Here is a 24,857-nt window from a genome sequence, read left to right as displayed (position 1 = left end):
TTTCTGAAAACTAGACACAAAGGGCTACAACTTACGTGTTTCGATCATCTCCAAATTCCTTATAGATTGTGAGATATGAGCCTCCGAAGTTAGACCTGTGCAATCGAGATTTCCTTCTTCGCGAACGGGAGAGTATCTTCGCGAATGCGAAGAACAAACTTCCAGAGGCCAATTTATTCTTCGCGAATGCTAGAGGTTCCACGTGAACGCGAAGAAAACCACCAGATATCAGAAAATCAGCATCCAAAGTAGCCCAAAATGATCTGAAACACACTTGAGTCCCCCGGGACCCCAACCAAACATGCCAACACATCCCATAACATCATTCAAACTTGTTCCAACCTTCGGAACGCTCAAAACAACATCACAACATCGAATCACCCTCAGATTCAAGCCAAAGAATTCCAAAATTTTCGAATTCCGAATTCGATCAAAAAGTCTATCAAACCTCGTCCAAATGACCTGAAATTTTGCACACACGTCACAAATGACACAACGGACCTACTCCAACTTCCGGAATTTCATTCCGACCCTTATATCAAAATCTCACCTATCAACCGGAAATCGCCAAGATTTCAATTTCGCCAATTCAAGCCTAAATCTACTCCTGACCTCCAAAACACATTAAGATCATGCTCCTAAGTCCCAAATCACCTAACGGAGCTAACCAAATCATAAAACTTCCAATCCGAGATCATATACTAACAAGTCAAAACTTGGTCAACCTTTTAAATTTTAAGCTTCAAACTGAGAACTATTCTTCCAAATTTATTCCAATTATCCTGAAAACCAAAACGGACGATTTACATAAGTCATAATACATCACACGGGGCTAGTCATGCCCGAGCACTGGCAAGCAAAGTGCAAAAGCTTAAGACGATCGGTCGGGACGTTACAACAACAAAATACCGAAAATCGATCACAAGCACGCTAAGTGCATAATACCATCCTAGGGGAGACATATAGCGCCATAAACTAACAACCTCAAGCACAACTGAGGTGCGATATATGTTCTGAAACTAAAGAGCCATCCTGCTCACATAACACCATCGATACGCGGAACCTCAACACATAAAAGAATTATCGAGCCATTCACAACTCACACGGCATAATATAGCATTATATGAAATAGCCGACGACGAAATAACATCCCACGTCTGAAAACTCCTCCATATGGAGCGCTATGCTTAAATGAACACATCGGGGCTGATATAGAGCCCATATTCATACCTAAATCCATTCACAGACCTCAAGCCGATTCTGATCGTATCGAACTAGGTCCATAATCTTTCTTGGGTCCATAATAATCCCTTTTTTCCCATAACACACAAGAACAACCATCATAACCGGAATAATCCTCCACAGTCCACAACCCAATAAATCGAGTGCCCTCCGGGCATCAATTCTCGAATTAACAATATCACCACAATCTTCATACTTGGTTTAGTTCTTCAATCAATCAAGTGACTACATGCCACACTTATACAACCTTCTCGTGGGGCACGCTCCCACGACCTTCCTTAACAGATAACAGGTATGTACATCCATACCACCGGCCGCACTAACGCTGAAAAGCGATTAAGAATCCTTAACCAGGATGCAAAGCCTTTTTCACAAAACACCGATCTCAGGTGATGTTGAAGACAATGCTGGCTTACTCTAAACATTCAAATCCCTTTCCTGCTCATCCGAGCTCGTGACATCCTTGTCAACACTGAATCACAACCTTGATCCTCACTTTCAAATTCCATACCACTTACTGCACCCAACATGCTAATATGCGATAGCACAAGATCTTCATCATAACTCCTAAACCACTAATATGGTAAACACTTCCTCACCTGGAAACTTTTTACTTAACTCATTCCAAGAGGACCATAGCAACACGCGAGTAACTTCTCATAACTGTAGAACATTCAAATCCTCAAGTAGTGGTCTAAACCACCACAACCCTTTCGGGATCCGCCTACATATAACAGGCCATAATATTGAATACTTCCAAATAAATCAATTACGACGGCCGTCGAGCCTCGCACGCACCGTCAACACTATGCCAATTCAACCATGGCTGACCAATCTAACTTCCTCTAATTCATCCTTAACTTGCCTTAGAGATAATATTAGCTCCAGTCCTTACATCACCAACCTAAATCCGCACTCATCTTGAGTGACCCCATTCCATGATACCACATTGTCTCCAAACCCATGAACCGCTTCATACCCTCCTTGCACGCACATTCGCATCTTCAACTGATGCACCCATTCTGATAATCCCTCTATGAATCCGAAGTCTTTTTCCCTTTTTCCTAATGATGCTACATTGCAAGTCAAAAACATCATAGATCTTTCCGAGCCTCTTATCATAATATGCTACAAAAGTTCGATTCTTAACCATACAACGGGCTTGAATCCTTAGGCACCGCATTTTAAATTCTTTGATTCACTAGGACCGTTGTTGAGAGCCACCCACTCTTACTTGGTCCCGAATATAATCAACTCCGTAAATCTTCTAGCACATGAACACCCTCTCAACGAAGCACCCGGCCGAATCACTTTCCTTGAAACCCGCATCTACACAAGGCATAAATCATGTATCTTCTCCAAGTTGAACATAAGTTAATAAGGCCAACTATAGCACACCTTTAACAATTCCTCTCCTCAAATTACCTTTTATGTTCCTTTCCTTTAGCTGAAATAACCCATCCATATGCTAATAACCTGAAATCTCACAAATAGATGACTATGCAATCCAACCGTAGGCGGTGGGACTCTCCCATTTAGCTTGAAGCCACTATTACACGACTCCGAAACCCACCAAGATTCTTTATTTCTCATTGACATAACCTTGCGCAATACACCGCTAAATTTCTCAAAATCCTTCCGTTAGCATTTCATGAATACACTGAATCTCTAGCAACATTCACATATTCGACTTCTTACTAGATAGCCAGTAGGATTCTTCGCAGATGCTTCGCCAACCACGCGACCGTTGATCTGCTCACAGGAGATAACCCCTTGTAGAAATTACATGCCGTCATCTCCCAACAACGCTGCAATGCACCATTACTACGAAATCAGTAACCCATCCCGAGCCCATGCTCATTCACTAGCTGAACGAATCTGTTCATGCCTCATGGAAATCCATTAAAATACACGACAATATCTCCCCATTTCAAAGTTATGTTGTATCATTCTTCATATCAAGCAGCTCCTTTCCGTCATATCAAATCTCCCGCCGTATTCTAGCCAATATTTCAAATTACGCTCGTAGCCCCAATCACCGTCCACTAAAATTCCCAAACCACTCTAACTTTTCCTCAAGGTGTGTATTTATCCTGCCACTGAACCCATATGCTACTTTGCCACTCTCCCACTTTTGCCAAACCCCTCTTCTTTAAGCAACTACTTGACTCCCGCTTCTTACACCTGGCCTTCTAGAAATTTAACCACCGTATGACACTTCCCACATATCATTCCTCGTCCTTTGCTGCTCCGCTGATGCCTTAGATCAAAATCTATCTCGGTAGATCTCGAACCAATAGACCAATACTAACTTTATACTTTTTCGAAGATCATCTTTTCTCGAGTCGTTGACATTAGAAACATCGACTCAATGCAAAACAATTATAGTCCGGTTGCCTTTCCTCCGCTGGGATTGAAATACCGAATCTCTGAATCACGCACTGAGTAGGCCTCCTTTCAGGTCATTCACTGCCCCGACACATTGGTAAGTACCCTACCATCATATCAATACTGGGTGATAGCAACGCACGAATTGCCAAAACATCGATTCCAAATCTCAAAACCTTAGGTAATATTGATACAAAACTGAAACGACACAACGGCCTTCTGCAAGGTGAAGACAATAGCCCAACAACTACGCGGGGAGAAACATCTCGCACCACATCTGTAGTACCATTACAATTCCTCAATTCCCGATTTATAACAAGCACTTCACATTGCGTAAGATTGAATGGAAAGGAAATAAAGGTATAAGCCTCAAAGGAATCAAACCGCACGATGAGGAATCAAGAAGGGAAGTTCTCCTACAGCCCTGTAGCATCTCGAAGATAAGTACAGACGTCTCCGTACCGATCCCGAAGACTCTACTAGACTTGCTCATGACTCTTGAGACCTAAAGGGAACCTAGTGCTCTGATACCATGTTGTCACGATCCAAAATCCACTAAGGTTCATGATGGCGCCGGACACCGCTGTCAGAAAAGCCAACCAGAAATACTTAATTAAATTCTCGTTTAAATAATTGTGAAAACTATGATTTTCCTTCAATTTGGCTAGTAAAAGATAATCTTTACAAAATAAATAAAATAATGCTTAGAAGTTAATACAGAATACCCCATAATCATTCCAGAACCCGGTGTCACAAGTGCATGAGTAGTTTCTAGGAAATAATGTAATACAACAACTGTCCGGAATACAAATTGGACAGAAAAGAAAATATAGTACAATACTCTGAAGGAGACTCTACTGGCTGTGGGTCGTCTCGAGAGGTGCAGCTCACCTAAGTCTCTGTATCAACCATGTCGCTGCGCCCATCTGGGCCACTAGATATACATGTGCCTGTGCAACAAAAATGCACAACAAGTGTAGTATGAGTACAAAAACAACGTGTACCCAGTAAGTATCCCGTCTAACCACAAAGAAGTAGAGACGAGAGGTCGACTTCGACACTTACTAGTAGTCCAATAATAATATATTAATAATGCGAATAATCATGGATTTATTAAAAACGGCAGTAAAATCAAGTATGTCAAGAAACAAGTAAATATTCCTTTTTATATTTAGAAGTCTCCAAATTCATAATCCATTATTTATCAATTTATCTCAGACTAGGGAGGCAATATCAATTTGTAAATCTCAAGCAAGCATAACTAGCATTGGCAAATCATGCTGAGGTCGTACGGCCCGATCCAACAAATATTTAAACTGTGCACTGGCAGAGGATCGAATGGCGCGAACCATAGATGCATCTATTACCCCGCTCGCGAATCATACGTGCGACGCAATCAAATATAAATAATAGAGTTACCCCGCTCGCGAATCATATGTGCGACGCAGGTACTCATAGATACACACATTCAAACAGTCAATTAAGAATTCATCAAGAAACATTTATTCAAGGAAAAGTTAATTCTCTTTTAACGATTTAAGAAAATGAGGTTTAACCCTTTTTAGAAATTCTTTTACCAATTTGATATGATTTAGGCAATTTCAGTTGTCAATAACAACTATTTCAGGTATAGCATGCTTTTGGGTCCTAGACTACCCGGACTTAAACATAATAGTAGCTACGCATAGACTCTCGTCACCTCGTGCGTACGTAGCCCCCACAAATAGGAGCACATAATCAATTATTTCACCTATGGGGACAATTCCCTCTTACAAGGTTAGAAAGGAGACTTACCTCGCTCCGAAGTTCCATAACCGGCATTCCACGCCCTTCCGAAGACTCAAATTGATGCACAACGTTCCAAAACTAGCCAATAATTATGTAAACTCATTAATACATGCTCAATTGCTCATAATAATCTAACTTATAGCAATCCCTAACCCCGATCGAAAAGTTGACAAAAATGCCCTCGGGCACACGTGTCCAGATTCCAAAACTTTTCGAAGATAAAGTTTACCCACAACCTCACGAACTCAAATATATAATTGACTCTCAATTTCATGTCTAAAATCATGGTCAAAATCCAAGAATACAAATTTCCTAGGTTCTCTTCAAAATCCCAATATTTCTTCTAATTTATATGATTTTCCATGTTAAAATCTAGATATAATCCAAGTAATTAACTTGCAATAGGTGGGAATCACTTACCTTGACATGGATGATGAAAATGGAGCTCCAAAAATCGCTCCTAGGTCGGCTCCCATGGAGGAAATGAGATTAAATGAGCCAAACCCATTTCTTTACACTTATACACTGCCCAGACGACTCTTCTTCGCGTTCGCGAGACCCTCATTGCGTTCGCGAAGAAGAAAATTCCCAAAAACCATTTTCCAAACTTTTCTCAGACAATCTCTAATATAATGGCTATAACTTTTGGTACAAAACTTCAAATGACAAATAGTTTAATGTTTTGAAAACTAGACACCAAGATCTACAACTTTCATGTTTTGGTCATCTCCCAATTCCTTATAGATTTTGAGATATAAGCTGTCAAATCAGCCCTGTGCAACACAAATTTCTTCTTCATCTTTCCGGACAGCCTGTAGTGTACCAGCCATAACTTTTTGTACACAAATCCAAATGCTAAATGATTTATTTTTCTGAAAACTAGACACAAAGGAATACAACTTTCAGTTTTAGATCATCTCAAAATTTCTTATAGATTGCGAGATATGAGCCTCCGAAGTCAGACCTATGCAACAGAGATTTCATTCTTCGCGAGGATCCCTTCGTGAATGCGAAGAACGGAGTCCCTGAAGCCAAATCCTTCTTCAAGAGCGCGAGAGGATCCTCACAAACGCAAAGAACAATACCAGACACCAGCATCAGCTATTGCAAAACAGCGTGCAATAATCCGAAACCACCCCGAAACACACCCGAGGCCCCGTCCAATCACACAAACCAGTCCCATAACATAACACGGACCTACTCGAGGCATCAAATCACATCAAACAACATCGAAATCATGAATCTCACCCCCATTCAAGCTTAATAAACTTTAGAACTTCAAACTTCTACATTCGATGTCGAAACCTATCAAATCACGTCCGACTGATCTCAATTTTTGCAAACAAGTCGCAATCGACATTACGGACCTACTCCAACTTCCGGAATTAGATTTCGACCCCGATATTAAAAAGTCCACTTCCGGTCAAACTTCTCAAAACCTTCAAATTTCTATTTTTAGCCAAATCACTCCTAAATGAACTACGAACCTCCGAATTCACTTCCGATCGCACTCCCAATACCAGAATCACCATATGGAGCTATTCCCGGACTTGGAATCCCAAACGGACATCGATAGCATTGAAATGCACCTCAACCCAAATTTATGAAATTCTTCCAAAAATGCTAACTTCCACAATAGGCGCCAAAACGCTACCGGGTCACCCAAAACCCGATCCGAGCATACACTCAAGTCTAAAATCATCATACAAACCTGCTGGAACCTTCAAATCCTGATTTCGAGGTCGTTTACTCAAAAATCCAATCCTAGTCAATTCTTCCAACTTAAAGCTTCCGAAATGGGAATTTTATTTCCAAATCAATTTCAAACTTCCCAAAATTCAATTTCGACCACGCGTATAAGTCATAATACCTGAAGTGAAGTTGCTCATGGTCTCAAACTGCCGAACGGTGCTTTAGAGCTCAAAACGACTGGTCGGGTTGTTACAGTTGTGATAGAACTCCTTGCACATGCATACACCTTAGCATGTCATTTATACCAGTCCATGAGAAATCTAATATTCATGATCATATACATGTATTCTTGTATATTTGCTTCTATGTGATATGATTTGGACCGGACGCCTGTGACCAAGCCAGGCAGATTTTGTAGTTATGTATGTGACCATGTCGGGCGGATTATATTATTATGCATGTGAGTGGGGGTGCTTATCGGGCGGATCAGACGGATAATTTTGCTTGCCGGTTTGGTTTTTTGATTATCGGATTATAAATACAGTAATCCGCTAGTCATCCAATAAGACAATGGGCGAATTGGTATCGGATTAGCGATTATCGGACGCTTATTGAGCGGTTTATCGGCTAAATCAAATAAAAAAAAAATTTGAACAATAAATACCAAATGGCCAAAAAAATAATAAGTTATCGGTCACTATAGGAACAATCAATATCGCATAATAATATTGCAGAGTAGTTGCTTGAAAAATCAATACCCATTTGAAGCGTAATTGCTGTTGTGATATTGAAGCATGTGCATTCTTCATTTTCATCTAGAGGCTAAAAAAGTTTAATATTTCACATTGGCTCACATGTTTACATGTTTTCCAACTAGACCTTATGAGGAAAATTTTTAGTTGCTTTCTGTCATGTTGATGAAATAATTGACAGCTATACTGTGCCATGTTAGGATTTATGATGTTGCAGAGGCGATTCTGATTACCGTAGTAACAAGTCTACATACATAGGGGTAAAAGTATAAATATAAAAATTCATAACAGGTCAATGGTTTACCCGATAAGAAAATTGAGTAATCTGCTCCCAAACCGTTAAGCCGTTAATTATAAAATCATAATCTGTTCACCATCCATTACCCCGATAATCCGAAACCATTAAGCCGATAAGCTATCGGTTCGGTTCGATTAACGGTTTCGATTTGGTTTTGAACACCCATACATGTGACCACGCGGGGCGGATTGTAATATTGTGTGACCACGCCGGGCGGATCGTAATTATCGGTATGTGAGTTGTCCGTGCGATTGATATTATTAGCACGTGAGTTGTCCGTGCAACACATGAGTTGTCCATGTGATTGATATTATTCGCACGTGAATTTTCCATACGGTTGATATTATTGGCACGTGAGTTGTCCGTGCGGTTATTATTAGCATATATTATTTCACTTATGCTATTTATTTGTTTTTGTATGATTGGTTTGCGTAGTGATATATGTGCCATCACGACCATTGGTGGGATTTTGAGTCATGATACTAGCTCGATGGACAATTGATCAACCTACATAGAAGTGCAATTTCTTGTTTATCAACTTTCTCAACTCCCATACTTTCATACCTCGTCGTGATACAATCTTGTTCCTATAGTGCTTTGCAAGATATCTTGAATTGCACAGCTTATTTTTGTTGGTTGTATAACACTTGTGCACATCAGTATCTTTTTACCTTAAAAATTGTTTTTTACTAGTTGTTGAAAGCCATCCACATTTAGATACCCTGTATTTATCCTTGCCCTATGTGGTTCATTTACGTGCTTCTCAACTGAACCTTTCAAAACAACATATTTAGTGACAATATCCTTGAACTAGTACTTTTAAATATTAATCCAAACTCCCAAGTTATTTTTTGGGCAGTAGGATCAAAGATCAAACTCTTTTTACTCTCTTTTTAAACCAGTTTCCTTTTATGTTCTTCATTATCTTCATCTTCTATATTTGAATCAAAGCCCTAAACATCTTAAGAACAAAAGTAACAGTTCATCACTACCTATTATACTTTCACTCATTTTTCTTACTCCATGTACATAACTCATCAAACCCATTGTCTACACTTGTTTCATCTAAGTTCATATCATATTTAGACTTTCACTCTTTATTCTCTTGTATTTTTTTAAATGCTCTCTACAATCACGAAACTCTTCATGGATATCAAATTTGTAATCACTATCATCAAGAACATCTACAACTCCATCATTATCTGAAGTCCAGTCTATGTCATCTCCTTCATTATTCCCAACACTAGCAGTACCATCTGAAGCCCTTTCCCACGCATTGTGCCAGTCACTTGACAGTGTATAATTGGCACAGATAAGGTTAAGTTGGAGTGTCTGATAGGAACAACCCTATGTTTAGGTGTTCAAGTGACAAAAAGGGCCAAGTTTACGGGCTCACTTATGTATTCTGCCTTTTTTTAATGTAGCAGTTCTAGTATTTGTTTGGTCATGTGTTTAAAATGATCTTCTTCTTTTTTTAATTCTGATAAGCGCATGTCATACACTGTTACTTGTCCTAGTCAAAAGTGATTATGTTATATACACACTTTTAAAAGATTTGTATATTCAAATTGGTTGCAGCCGTCAATTGGTGTATAATATGGATTTGGGGACCCATTAAGCCAATTTAATTTAAGATGAAGAGACAATATAATTTTTTAAATAATTTATGTCTTATGATGGATGGGCCTCTTGTAAATCAAACCAAAAATACAACTGAATGGAGCAAACCCTTACCTCCCTCCTGACTACCTTTGAGAATGGACAAGCCCATTATGTACGAAAAAACTACCTAAGCTTATAAGTTATAACCAAATGAACATGTTTTTTCCTCTTAATATCACCATTATGACGGGAGGTTAGACATGACCTCAACCTGTATATTAAAACCACAAAAAAGGAAGATTCGATACAAGAAGGGTTGATAAAACTAAGCTAGTTGGCCCCTTAGTTAAAAGCAGAGGAGCACAAAACAGAGAAATACATAGCTAAAGCTCTAAATTAAAAGTCTGTGAAGGCCAAAAAAAACTCCTCCTCAATAGGACAAGCCAAAATTGGGAAGGCTAATCATTGAATGACTTTTTGGTAGTCCTATTTCGGAAGTTGACCAGCTGGTTTCTGTCATTCTTCAAAGCAACTCTCACCCTCATACGTAAAGCGTTAGCTTCCGTGAAGAAAGTAGAAGATTTCCTATGTAAGTTCCAATTAGCTAGAAAGTCGGGAGTGCAATTGGCTTCCCTGTAGCAGTGTGAGAACTTAATGTGGCCTTCCTGATTCATCTCTCTGATATATTCAAGTAAATGGGCAATCTGCCAAGGTGTTCCAGCCTGATTGTTTATTGCATTGATTAGTATTAGAGAGTCAGATTTAATTTCGACCTCTTTATATCCATTGTCAATACACCAAATTAAGCCTACTAGAATAGCCCTTGCTTCCGCCATATTGTTAGTACAAGAGCCAAAGAAAGTTGAGTAAGCCATAATGAGGTCTCCATATTGATCTCTTAAGCATCCTCCTCCACTTGCTAACCCTAGGTTTCCTTTGCTACATCCATCAGTACTGAGCTATAGACAACCATCAGGTGGTTAAATTCATTTAACAGGAATAACCTTTAGTAAAGGCTTGCATCTTTCCACAACATCGACTAAATGTTTCCACTCAATAAAGATAAGCAAGGATGGGAACTGGACATTAATCAGAATGCAAATCATATTCTAGATCTGGACTACAAGTTTTTCTGACAGAAAGTTTTCCATCTCCATATCTGATAGCACATCTTTATTTCCAAATTTCCCAGCATATCATGCATGGAAGGCAGTGGAGTAAAAAAGAGTGAATACTATTTTTCGGCTTTGTTAAAGTTTGTCTTAAAACAACGGTAGCTTTCACGCCACAATAGACACCAAATAACTTCCAAGCATTTTATGCCCCATCACTGTTAATGAACACATGTTCAATGGTTTCAGTTTTGGGAGCTTTACAACAAGATCATATAGACAGCCCAACAAAGCCATACCTCCTAAAGATCTCATCAATAGGTAGTCTATTATGTATCAATCTCATCATAAAGAATGAAATTTTAAAAGGATCCCTTTATGAAAAATATTGGAATCGGAGTTAGTAAAAATTCTAACTTGCTTGAAAGTCTGCCAAGCCGATTTACAAGAAAATGAACCATCATTAGTAATGATCCAAATTGGCTGATCAATTCTAGAACTGAAAGGCACATTAATCATGGAGATATTCCTTGAAATGGAACTAGGTAGGACAGTCTCAAGAGCTGCAAGGCTCCAGTTACCTTCATGAGTGAAGTCCATAATAGTCTCGTTTCTTCTAATTGGATCATTAATAAGCTTGGCTAGAGGGCCAAAATCGGACCAGTTATCCCACCAGAAAGAGGCCTTCCATTAAAAAGTCTTCACTTGATATGGTTTTCAACAACTGTTTTAATGTCCATCATTCTTTTCCAAATCTGTGAGTGACCAGGTTTTCATGAAACAACAACAGGGTGAATAGTATTACAATATTTAGCTTCAATGAAATCCTTTCAAAGGGAGTTTTTGGTTCTAAAGATTCACCATGACTTAGCTGTAAAGGCTTTGTCTATATCATGAATAGATCTAAAACCAGCCCTCCCCCCTCCCCCTTCTTATAAAACACAAAGCTGACCAAGAGAATTAATGATGCTTTTTATTTTCTTCTGAGTCACCCCAGAAGAAGTTGCAACATTGTTTTTCAATGGTCTGAAGTGTAGTTTTGGGAGGGTTAGTAGATGTCAGGATGTGCATAGGAATAGAGTAAAGAACTGCCTTAATAAGGATAACTTTACCTACATATGACATAAGTTTCCCATTCCAGGCTTGGATTTTCCTACCAACCTTAGACAGATCATTAAAATATTCAATTTTCATCCTTCCTAGGTAAATAGGAGCACCAAGACAAATGAACGGAAAATTCTTATTAGAAAAACTAGTAAGATTCATAATATGGTGAGATAGATTATTATCAGCATTAGGATGTAAAAAAAATATAATTTACTCAGGTTTATCAGTTTTTCAGAAGTGTTGGAATAATCATCTAAGCATTGCTTGATGATGTCAATAGAAGTGGTGTCAATAGAGTTGAATAATATAGTATCATCAGCATAAGTAAGTTGTGTGATGCAAGACCCTTTTCCTCATTTTGTAATGAATAAAGTCTTCGCACTGAATGATATTATTCAACATCTTGGATAAGAGTTCAGAGGATAAAGACAAATAAAGAGGGAGAGATAGGATCTCCTTTCCTTAAACCCCTAGAGGAATTAAAAAAATCAGTTCTATCTCTATTTATGGCAATGTAATACCAGATATTAGAAATAAGTCTGAAAACAAGATTAATCCAAAATTCATTGAAGCCCGGTCTTCTCATAACTTGATATACAAAATCCCATGATTAGGAGTGGCAAATGGCCGGATCGATCGGATATGGTTCGGGTCAAAAACGGATAATAGAAAAACAGATAAATTATTCGATCCGATCCATATTTAATACGGATAAAAAATGGGTTAACCGACGGATAATATGCGTAACCATATTATCCATGACTTCTTGCATGTGATCACTTTTTGGAGAATTTCTAGTTTCCCTAACTTGAGCAACCCCCAATTTGAGGCTTTACAAATATAATCGTTAGACCCATTGGTTACTCATTGGTTATCCATTTTCTAAATGGATAATATGGTACTTATTCATATTTGACCCGTTTTTAAAAAGTTCATTATCCAACCTAGTTTTTAGTGGATAATATGGATGGTTAACTATTTTTTTAAATTATTTTTCCACCCCTACCCATGATACTCTATCATAGGCTTTTGACATGTCCAACTTAATGATAAATTGACACCTTTATTATCCCTGCTCATATTATGAGCGAGTTCTTGAGTAAGCATAATATTCTCCGTGGTTGATCTGCCCTTAATAAAGCTAGACTGATTTGGAGAAATTAGTTTTGGCAAAATCTTAGCCAACTTATTGTTCAAGATCTTAGAGATGATGTTAGAGGTCACTTTATCTAGGATGATGGGCCTAAGATCAGAAAGAGGCTCGGGATGGTTCAATTTAGGAATAAGGATAAGACAAGTATGCGTAATAAACCTTGGAAGGTCATGAGATGCAAAGAAATATAGTACAAGACTAAAAAGGTCTGTAGCAATAACATCCCATGAATTTTGAAAAAATAAACAAGAGACACCATCAGGTCCAGGGGCGGAATCATGGTTCATTGAAAAAAGAGTGTCTTTAATATCATTCAGAGTTGGAGTTTCAATCAACTTCTCATTGTCTTGGTCAGTCACAATTTTAATAACACAATCCAGATAATTTTTATCTATATGTTCAGGGGGTTCAGTGAAAAGGTCCTTCATAGAAGCTGATAGCTTCATTAGCTATTTGATCTTCCTCCTCAATCCATTGATCATCACTAGTCTTTATTCTATGAATAGTCAGCCTCCTTCTCTTTCCGGTGACAACTGCATGGAAAAAACTTGTGTTTAGATCTCCTTCTTTGGCCCATTTTATGTTAGCCTTTTGTTTCCAGTATGCCTCTTGAATCTTGACATGTCTGGTAATAGAGATTTCTTTCTGTTTAAGGTAGACCTCATCAATTCATTATTATTCAAGAGATCTTGTTCCTCTAGTTGCTCAACTTCCTTTTCCAATTCTTTAGTGACAACAAAGATATCTCCAAACGCTTCCTTAGACCACTGGGAGAGTTTATAGCTAGTTCTCTTTAGTTTTTAATGGAAGGTCCGGAAAGGATTATCATACATCGATCCATGCTTCTTTAACAACATCTTTATACCCATCTTGACTGGTCCAAAGGTTGAGGAGCTTAAAGAATCTCATAGGTGGCTTCCCGGCTTTAGAAATCCTAAACCAAAGGGGTGTATGGTCAGAGTTAACTCTATGGAGATGAGTAACTAATAAATTGGAGTATTTAGAATTCTCTTATCCGGAGCCCAGTCATTATACCATGTGAATTTGGAGCCAGAGAAATTCATATCTACAAGATCACAATCCAGGATACAATTAATAAAAGGAAGGGCTTTTTTATGTTTATGAGGAAGGCCTCCCTCTTTCTTTTGGGCTTCGATAATACAATTGAAGTCTCCTACCATGCACCAATGAATAATGGCAGAAGCGAGTCTCCTAAGATCATCCCATAGTGGAACTCTAAAGTCAGACTTGGTTATAGCATAAACAATGGAAACCAAAAGTTCTTCATCACTGCTTAGTTTGATGGAACATGTTAGGACTGCTCTTGATTGTCCATAATAGTATAGTCCCTGTCATCCTCACACATGACCCATATCTTGTTGTTAATGTTGCAAAAAGCATGTGTAAAACCTATCATTCTTTTGTATTTTTGAAGCTTCTCACAACCAGAAAAAGGCTCAAGAATAGCTAAAAGAGATTTTGTTGTTAAGGGTGTGTTTGGTATGAATGAAAATATTTTTCCAATTTTTCCATGTTTGGTTGGCTTAAATATTCTGGGTAATATTTTCCTCATGAACTCATTTTCCTCCAATTGGAAAAACTCTTTCTCAACCTTCCCCACCCTCACCAACCCACCCCCTCTCTCCAAAAATGACTTTTTTGTTTTCAAATTTCAGTTTTTCCATTACCACCCACCCTACTACCCCTCCACCCCACCCACCCCACCCCACCCCACCCCACCCCACCCCGCAAAAAAAATTATTACTTCCACCCACCCCCCTCCCCCCGCACAAATTTTTTTTTACTTTTTTTTTTAAATTTCAAATTTCTATTTTTTTCGTTTTTCTACCCACTCCCCCCCTCCCCCGAAAAAATATTTTTTAAATATATTTATCAGTTTTAGTTTATTTATTTATCGGTTTAAAGGTTCAAAATTTTACAAGTTCCAAAGTTATAAGTTTGGAGGTTTATGTGTTTGGATGTTTACGGGTTTAGAAATTATAAAGTTTACAGGTTTGAAATTTCGCGGTTTCGAAAGTTTATGAAATTTGTGCGTTCGGAAGTTTGTTGGTTTGAAAGTTTATGGCTTCATGTTTATTGTATCTAAATTATTTATGAATACTCTTAAGAAGTCATTTTCCTTAATTTGGGTACCAAACACCGAAAAATGAATAAATTTCCACGGAAAATATTTTCCGTTATACCAAACATAACCTAAGTTTCAGGAACTTTAATCTTTCAAAGGCATTTTTAATGCCTCTAATGTTCCATATAAGTGTACTAATCATGAGAAAGATTGGGCAGGGGTGATGAACTTAGCTCTTGATCTTGTTAGAGGGGCATTACCTTCCCCCTCTACTTTTTTCTCTCTTGTAAGAGCTTTGTCCCCTTGGTGATAGGTTGTGGTTCCCTATTATTTCTCTAATTCCTGTGAGACATTGGGGTTAGATAACATATGAGGACCAAATGTATCAATGAGCTGCTCAGTATTATCATCATCATCCTTTCCACTGCCTATTTTAGTGCCATTATCCTCACTTTCTTCACTAAAAGTATTTCCATTGATACTTTCATATTCTTCATTATCATCATCTGACACGACTTCATTTCCAATATCAGGAGGGACATAACTTAGGGGGATACTGATTTGAAAAGGCTCATGTTGGGGATTAGACTAAATAACTTGTAACTTGTCTTTAGCTATGGATTTAAAAGGTTGGCTATGTATTTCATTATCTCCTTTGTTCTTAGGAGATTCAGGAATAAAATGAGGTAGACAGTTGAGCGGTATTATCATTCGTATCCATGTTGTCTCGTGAAAGGTCCGGAGCATCTTGTGGTTGAGAAGGATTGCCTAGCAAAATATTTTCATGAGGGGTTGATTCTTGGTCTTTTTATGGATAACATATTTGAGTTGTGGTTATGAATTTTTGGGAATGTTGTGCGGTGAGAATGAGCTTGTACAATATGTCAATTTGGGTAGGGGTTGGGCTCTTTTGGGGTATGTGTACAGTGGTAGTAGTGGTGTTTTGCTTGCATTTAGTTCTCAACTCAAGAGGCGTGATATGGCGCACTGATTGATGGAAGGTAGATTTGGACTTTTGTTTAGGATTTGTCTTGGTACTTGTTTCAGGAATGTCTATAAGCTTAACAGGCTGGTCGCTTTTCTGGATAGATTGATGATCATTGATTTGTATAGTTTGTTGAACTTGCAGGTTGGTATTGCTGTTGTGTTTGCCAACATTTCTTTTTGATTCAACATGTTTCTCTATAATATTTTTCGTTTCATGAGTGTTTATGTCCGCTAAAGTTTAAAATGCATTCCTGGTTTGTTCCTCTTCCATTTGGATAATCTTTCCAGTTTTTTTTTCTTCATATTTCTGAGTTGTCTTCTTTCGGCTTTTCCTCTTCACTTGTTGGAATGGCGCCTCATCCTTATCATTCTGTATATTGGGGTGGATTCAGTTGCTATTACTTCTTTTTCTTTACCTTTATCCTGCATCATTCTATGCTCCATGTCATTCGTTTTGGTATAGCAAACATTCTCGGCATGACCTTTCATACAACAATAATGACAGTAGTCAGGAACTTGTTCATATTCGACTTTGAACAAAAAACCATCCTCGTTGCCATTTTCTAGTCTACTGTACCCAAATTTCCTCCTGTCTTGGTTTGGAAATGTCAATTTCAATTCTCAATTTTGCCACATTTCCCCTCGGCTTTGAGAAGGTGGCTTGATCCAGGGCTAGTGCTTGACCCATGAGCAGACTAGTTTAGTTAGAATGTCCCAGCGAAAGAAGTGCCACAAGAGTTGATGTAGCAGTATCCAAACAGGAGCTAAGGGTGTTTCAATTTCAGGCACAAAATCAGTAGACCATGGAAGTAGTTTCATTGGAGCTTCATAAGTGTGTATAGTCTTCTGAAGTATATATTATTGTAGTCAACAAGTGTGGTGAAATTAATATAAACGTGCTTGGGGTCAAAGTATGCAATCTTAACTGGAGATTTAGTGCGTACAGACTAATAAAAGCTCTTCCTTATGTTTTCCGTTATAGGCTTATTCCTGAGAAATCTCCCAACCTACGTAAGCTTACATGCCTCTGCTAAGTTGACGAAATAGACTTCTGCAATAAAGAAGACAATTGATTTACACATATATGTCCCATTTCTGACCTCAATCGGTGGTTTTGAGTTATGGAAATGTGTGAATTTCCTGTGAGCTTATCCATGAAGGGAGATTTCGATATGTTTGAGGAGTTGGCTCAAGGAGGGAGATGAACTAGGTCTGATGGGATTAGGTTAGTTGTGGATGAAATTGATGCAGTGGGTGGGATCACCTTAGCCGGGGGATCCTTTGTATGTGCCATACACACCTATTTGAGATCGGCTATGGCAGAATAGTGGAAGCGCGTGAAAGGGAATCGTTTGGTTTAAGGAGAGAGAATAGAGCATTTACAACGGTAACTTTTCTTGGTAAGGTTGATATTAATATTTAGTAGTGCTTATTGGTAGTATCGCATATATAACCAAATGAGCATGTATTTTAGCCATCGGGAGATTTGAAGTTTTGGGGTTTCATATTTCTCTTCTTCAATCCAGCCATCTCTTGATTGAGTAGTTGACAAACTCAATTTTCGTTATGTTTGGAGCTTAGACAATGGTTAAACCTGTTAAATGGGTCGACCCAACCCAGACCCGAACCCGTTGACTCTTGGCTCGTGGGTCCTTAACCGGGCCGGTCCAGTTCACTTTCTTATAGGGGCCGGGTCCGGATTTGACCCATTAATCAAAACATGTTGACCCGACCAAGACCCGTAATCCGTAACCCCTTAACCTAGGACCTAATGGGCCGAATGCAATTTAATTAAAAAAAAAGCTAAAACTAATAAATGATAAATATTTCAAACTTTATACATATATACGAGCTTGAAATTACTACATGTCCTTGAAGCCAACTAGAATAAAAGTGAAAGAAAAATCATACTTTATTAACATTAAAACTTGAGAAACGTATGGAATTCGACTATTTCTATAACTAATAGTAGTTTAAAACATATGGAATTCGACTATTTCGACAAGACGCCTCATAGTGTCTTGTACTATATTCTTTCTTCAATGTTTGGATTTAATTTTTTACCACTTGTCCGATATATATGTGAGTTGGTTCGAGCCGGTTGACTCGTGGTCAACTACCGGTTCGGGTCCGATCCAGTGGGTCAAATATTATAGTCCGGCCTAGGCCCCTTAAATTAATGGGTTGATCCGGTTAGGATTTCGTGGGTCATGGACCGATTAATGGGTTATGTGGGTCGGTTCATGAGACGACCCGGCCCATTTGACAGGTCCCGTTAAAATATTGATTTTGTATGATTTAGATGTTCAAACTCAGATTAAGAAAGGTAATCTATCATTATTGAACAAGTTTTAGGAAGTGAGTTTGAATTTTGAACGTGACTTTTATAAGAAATTTAGGGGTTGTTTGGTTGAAATACGGATTACGCCGGTATAAGTTATGTTAGGATAAGTTACAGTTGGATTAGTTATGCTGTGATTGTTGTTTATTCACTATTTGGTATATTGTATTAAGAACGACAATTGCATAATTTCTAAGAAGAAGGTATAAGTTATATCGGTGCTAATTACCCCCTCTATAAGATATAAGTTATCCGATGTTAATGTTAATACCGGGATTATTTATACCTAGTTTGCTAACCAAATATAATATTAAGATGGTATTAAATTTTTTTACCACCCCTATACCTTATTATAACTCATACCAAACAACCCGTAGAGTCTAAGGAGGTTGTGTATAACATTCAATATTATTTGGTGGAGATTTGGATTAGTTTTGAGTGAGAATTGCAATTAAAAATTGCATGAAAAGTTCATCTATATAGTTAGGGAAGAGTAATTAATGAGGACCAAAAGTATGTTCAATTGTCAGAGTAGAAGAGATTGGAACCATATTGTGTTTGGATTTCATGTCCATCTATAAAAGGAAAGAAGTTGGGTTTTGGTTCCTCGTCGTAGAAATCAGACCAAACGATGGGAGACTCTCAAGGCACTTTGGATATGCTAACCTCTGATCTTGAGAGAGTCTGGAACTCTGAATATTTTTGCCCCATGAAGGAGCGTCGTGAAGAATTTCGGGATATTCATAAGAGATGCTGGACTCAGATCTGCCGGAGCGAAGTTTGTATTCTTTCAATTCCCTTTCTTTTATTTTAATTAATTTTCACTTCCTGTATATGTCTAGCTTCATATACCCATAGATAGATAGATAGATATCATATGCTTTTAATTCGTTGTGTAGGCTTCCTAATTAGGATGTTTATTTATATTGTGAGGAGTTTTTGGTCTGAGTGTAAGTAATTATCAATCTTGATTTTGGTTTTCAGTAGCGAAAACTAAGTTTGGTTTTGGTTTCTGGTATTACAGATACATGAAATTAGTCTCTATCACTATTACTTGATATCACTAATGTAGTCCTAAAAAGATTCAACTTTTCACTGTTAGGTTTCTTCCATTTGAGCTCTAGGGAGTTTTCTTGAATTTCAACTTTTTTTATATAAAAAAAGTACATTTTTCTTGGGTTTCTAAGCTAGTGATTAAGATTTATTAGTAGGGGTTTGGTTAGGGATTATGTAAAGTTTCAATCTTTAGATGGATCTTGAGTTTTCAACTTTAAAAAAATACATTTTTCTTGGGTTTCTAAGCTAGTGATTGAGATTTATTAGTGGGTATTTTTCTTGGGTTTCTAAGCTAGTGATTGAGATTTATTAGTGGGATTTGGTTAGGTATATTATATAAAGTTTCAATCTTTAGATGGATCTTGAGTTGTTAAAGAAAAGTTTGAACTATGTTGAAAAGTAGAGGAAATGGATAATTCTTCTTGGATTAGTTGTTTATCTAGTTGTGGTGCATATAGAGTATATAGCATGCCATCTGTGGTAAAAAAATAAAGAAAAGGAAAAGGGTCATGAAGTTGTTGGGAGCTTTCATCTCAATGGCTGAAATGGTCTCTGATTCTTCTAAAGCTATTGGTGTTGTGTCCAAGGATTTAAAGGAATTCTTGCAGTCTGTTTCTGATGAAATTTCTAGGAGTTTGAGAAAGTTATCTAAAATTGCAAGATCGGAGGAGTTCTGTAACTCTGTTATTAGAGTTTCCCAGGCTCTAACTGTTGAGATTTGAGAGGATATGGTAATGAAAGTAAGGTATTCGGTGTTGATACCGTAAATTAGTCTCTATCACTATTACTTGATATCACTAGTGTGTTCCTGCAAAGATTCAACTTTTCACTGTTGGGTTTCTTCAATTTGAGCTCTTGGGGAGTTTTCTTGAATTTCAACTTCAAAAAACAAATACGTTTTTCTTGGGTTTCTAAGCTAGTCATTGAGATTTATTAGTAGGGTTTGGTTAGGTATTACATAAAGTTTCAATCTTAAGATGGATCTGGAGTTTTCATCTTTAAAAAAAATACATTTTTGTTGGGTTTCTAAGCTAGTGATTGAGATTTATTAGTGGGGTTTGGTTAGGTATTATATAAAGTTTCAATCTTTAGATGGATCTTGAGATGGGTTTGAACTATGTCGAAAAGTAGAGGAATAATTCTTCTTGGATTAGTTGCTTATCTAGTTGTGGTGCATATAGAGTATATAACATGCCATCTGTGGTGGAAAAAAAAAGAAAAGGAAAAAGGTCATGAAGCTGTTGGGAGCTTTCATCTCAATGGCTGAAATGGTCTCTAATTCTTCTGAAGCTATTGGTTTGGTGTTGTGTTCAAGGATTTAAAGGAATTCTTGCAGCCTGATTCAGATGAAATTTCTAGGAGTTTGAGACAGTTATCTAAAATTGCAAGATCGGAGGGGTTTGGTAAATCTGTTATTAGAGTTTCCCAGGCTCTAACTGTTGGGATTTGAGATGATATGGTAATGAAAGTAAGGTATTCGGTATTGATACCGGAAATTAGTCTCTATCACCAATGTTTTGATATGTTGACTAAATACAAGGGCTTTAATATCAGGAATAGAATTTGAGTCACTTAGATAAATGGAAACAGGTAGGCAACCCCTACATAACAATGGTATATCATTGATCGCTAGTCTTTCTAAAATAACAATCTTGTCTGACTATGCAACATATGATTCTTGTCGTGCCTTTGAATGGATCTGTTCAAAACTGTTCTTTGTTTCTGACTTTTTGAGCTGTCATTATTTCAAATGTTATTAGATTGAGGAATGGTCAGATTTCCAACTAAAACTAACTATCTTATTATATACTAAAAGTTAGCAAGTTGTAATGATAATATCTTTTGCCCTGATATAAGTTTCATTGTTTATGTTACTTAGGGAACTGGATTCATTAATTAGAAGTTACATTTATTAGATATTGAAATAGATTGGAACTAAAACTTTGACTGTCTGACTCATCCGAGGTGATAAGACCTCAAGCTCTTCTCAAACCCCAAGTGTGTAAGGAATGAACTTGCTTCATTTTGTAAAAGAGGGGTCCTCCTTATCTCAGCTTCTTAGTTTAGCTTTCTTATATTATTTTTTTTGGGGAATAGGTCAAATTGTAAGGAATGGACTTGGTTTCATTCTTATTTTGGATGGAAGAGGTCGGGCTGAAATTCCTTCCGTACTTTTGGCTTATCAGTCATATATCCTTCTAGCAGCCCTTTGATTAAGAAAAAACCCCAAGTGTGGCAGAAAATGTTAACGTGCTAAAAGATAGTTAAGAATTCTTTTTAACCATTTGGTATCTGGTACCCATTGGCCAGACTAATTTAGATTTGCGCCTCGTATGGGTCCATTAAGGTAACCAAGTATTTCTCTATTCCCAGGTTCGAACACCAGAACTCTTAAGCGGATGGATCCCACCACATCCCTAGATGATAAGACAGTCAAGAATTCACCATAGCAAAAAAAAAAGAGAAGAACAAAAGATACTTGGAATTTGCAACATTGTTGGTTCATTTTGGCCTTAGAGATTTTTAAGTAATTCTTCTAGCAATTGCCCTTACCAAACAGTTGAACTTGTTTAATATTTGGTTTATTTTGGTTTTGATTAAGGAAGGGGTTTCCATTTTCGGGTTTCCCAGACAATCCTATACATGGCAAAAGAAATTTTCTTATGCAATCTGCTGGAGCAGTCCAACTTGCATAATGCAAAGGAGATGGCTCGACCCCCACGTAGAACCCAATCTTTGAAACAAATCAATTGAACCCATTTCAAACAAAGAAATAAAAAAGAAAACTGAGCCTAGGAGTAGGAAGTGTGAAGTGAATGGATCTTCACATGTTCATTTTGTCTTGTGCTAAATAATAAGAAAGAATTATATTCCTTGAAGATCAAATAATTCCATAGAATTGAGTACGATTGTGTGTGATAGCATCTGCCATACCCGGAATATCAATGAACCCGATTGCTGAACTGTGGCATAATTAGTTCAATTCCTTTCAAAAGCGAATGCTTTGGAATATTCGATGCTGCTCGTCTACAACTTTTGGCCCCATGTTAGTTTTGCCACCCCTAATGCTGGTTGTGTCATGGGGGAATATTTTCGCGATACTGGAATGCACGCATTAATAGTCTATGATGATCATAGTAAATAGGCGGTGGCATTTGTGGACCTGTTTGATCTATTTTAGCTGAGGTCTGATTTTAGCATTTGCTTACTTGGCTTTGCTCGCTCAACCACTACTTGTCGAATATTGTTAACTAGTTTGGCAATCTCTCTCTCTCTGTAACTGAAGTTGGAAATATAGATGTGTGCAATTAAATTATTATCACTGGCTGTACAAGTTGGATAAGTATTACTCCTTAATTACTGATGACCTTTTTGATAGGGTTTTGACATTGATGAATTTCCCCTGGGTTGTCTACGTACTCAATATGCACCACTTCTGGACTTTGAGGAAGTAGAGGGTGACAAACTGGTGAAAATGGCTAACCATGCTATTTTGGAATATAATGACAAAGAAAGCAGTGTATGCCTACCTTTATTATTATTATTATTATTATTATAGATTTACATGTTTTTTGTGTACAAATGATGGTTATTTTCGTTGCAGGTTTTTAAGTACGAGTTTTTGAAGATTGAGAAAGTGACCTTTCTAGGGGATGCAGAGAGACAAACACAATATTTGATGACTGTTAAAGTTAGAAATCTCACTCTTCGTACTATAGAAACATTTCAAATTACTGGAGCTATCAAATATTGCTATCCGCCTGAGTTTATCATCAGTCTTTGCAGGCCCAAAAAAGAGGTTTGAGGTTTAGCGTATAAACCTCCTCTGCCATCTAAAATGGTGGTTATTATTGCCCTGGATTGCTCTAAGTTTACTTATTTAAGTACTGAGTAATTATTTTTATCTAATTTTCATCCTTTAATGTGCTGGAGTTCCACCATATATGTTAGAAATTTTATACGCAGGAGCTTCACAATCCATCATATTATGTTGGAACTTTTCGTGTGTTGGATTTCCAACATAATATGCTGGAAGTTTATACGCATGCGCTCTATAGTCTTGCATATTATGCTGGAACTTTTCGTGTTTCAGCAAAATAGTGGCTATTTTTTAATGGCTTTGCAAACGCTGACTATTTTTTAATTACCAGTTCGAAAATTGACTACCGTACAGTTTTCACTATTTTTTTTAGGGGTTGGGCGGGTTATGTCATGCCTGATGCAGGGGCACGCACGCAAGTGTTAATGTGTTTAAGTGAAAAATTTCTTATGTCCAAACGGACTCTTAAATTGGCTATACCTTCAAATTATACCATGCTATTCAGGCTACTTTTATTCCAATATTAAATAATGTATCTATTAATGGAACTCTAAAGCTTAGTTGGTCTACATCTCACGCTTCCCCCTCTGATATAAGAACAATAATCGATTTAGTTTAACTGTAATTAACTTGTGGTGAAATATTGAAAGCAAAATCATTATTGAAGTGCAAATGTGGTATTCAACAGGATAAAAGAGCTTAAAAAAAAAAGATATACAAGACGCAAGGTGTTTACCGTGAAAATGGTAACAACAATTAAATTTGTAAATGGGACTCTAAAAATACGTGATCTATTCCCAAGCTAGTTGTTAAAGCAGTTAATGCTAAGAACGTGAAATATAATGATGAAAAGGCAAGTTAAAGCGAGGCAGTAGCCAAACCAAAGGGGCCTGTTGCCCGGGTGCAGAGATGGTCGATGGGACCTCGGGGTCGGCGTTCGAGCCGAGCTCGAGCTACTGAGGGAAATCGGGAATGGGATAACAGGTGGAGATATGATTAAGCAAAGCTCTATGTTACCAATATCGAGCAAAGTAGTGAAGAACAAATAAGAAAACGATAAATGCTAAGGCAGCCTCGGGCCAGTGAGAATGAACAATTTAGAAGTAGAGAGAGAGAGAGAGAGAGAGAGAGAGAGAGAGAGAGAGATTATTGCACTTGTGGAGAAATGGAGCAACATCAGTCCTTTACAAGGTGAGGCGAGTCCCCTTTATATAGGAGGGGAGACTCGGCTACAAGCATGTGGAGATTAATTACAAAGTACGGTGATGGGATGGCTTGACATGATGCCTCAGCATAGGCTCTGGATAGGCCGGGCCTGTCAGACGTAGCCATGTGCCTAGGGGGCTTCCCCCTCTGTCCTGGCTTCGTTCTTTGTTTCCTCCGAGTCGGGCTTCGACGAGCCCCGAGGTCCAGAACTCGATCGCGGCCTCCCG

General features: G+C 37.8%; 1 protein-coding gene across 1 annotated transcript; it reads left to right on the top strand.

The window, feature by feature from the left end:
• The first annotated feature begins 18,928 nt into the window (after nucleotides 1–18,928).
• LOC109236761 lies at nucleotides 18,929–23,583 on the top strand. The gene is made up of 3 exons (XM_019402978.1): nucleotides 18,929–19,326; nucleotides 22,984–23,124; nucleotides 23,209–23,583. Exons 1-3 carry the CDS (start codon nucleotides 19,180–19,182, stop codon nucleotides 23,407–23,409), a joined length of 489 nt encoding a protein of 162 aa, XP_019258523.1. The 5' UTR covers nucleotides 18,929–19,179; the 3' UTR covers nucleotides 23,410–23,583.
• Nucleotides 23,584–24,857: the final 1,274 nt, after the last annotated feature.

The sequence above is a fragment of the Nicotiana attenuata genome, unplaced genomic scaffold (genome assembly GCF_001879085.1).
Source record: "Nicotiana attenuata strain UT unplaced genomic scaffold, NIATTr2, whole genome shotgun sequence".
In the NCBI taxonomy this organism is placed as follows: Eukaryota; Viridiplantae; Streptophyta; class Magnoliopsida; order Solanales; family Solanaceae; genus Nicotiana; species Nicotiana attenuata.
Note: the sequence above shows the minus strand (reverse complement) of the source record. Positions and strands in the feature narration are given on the sequence as shown.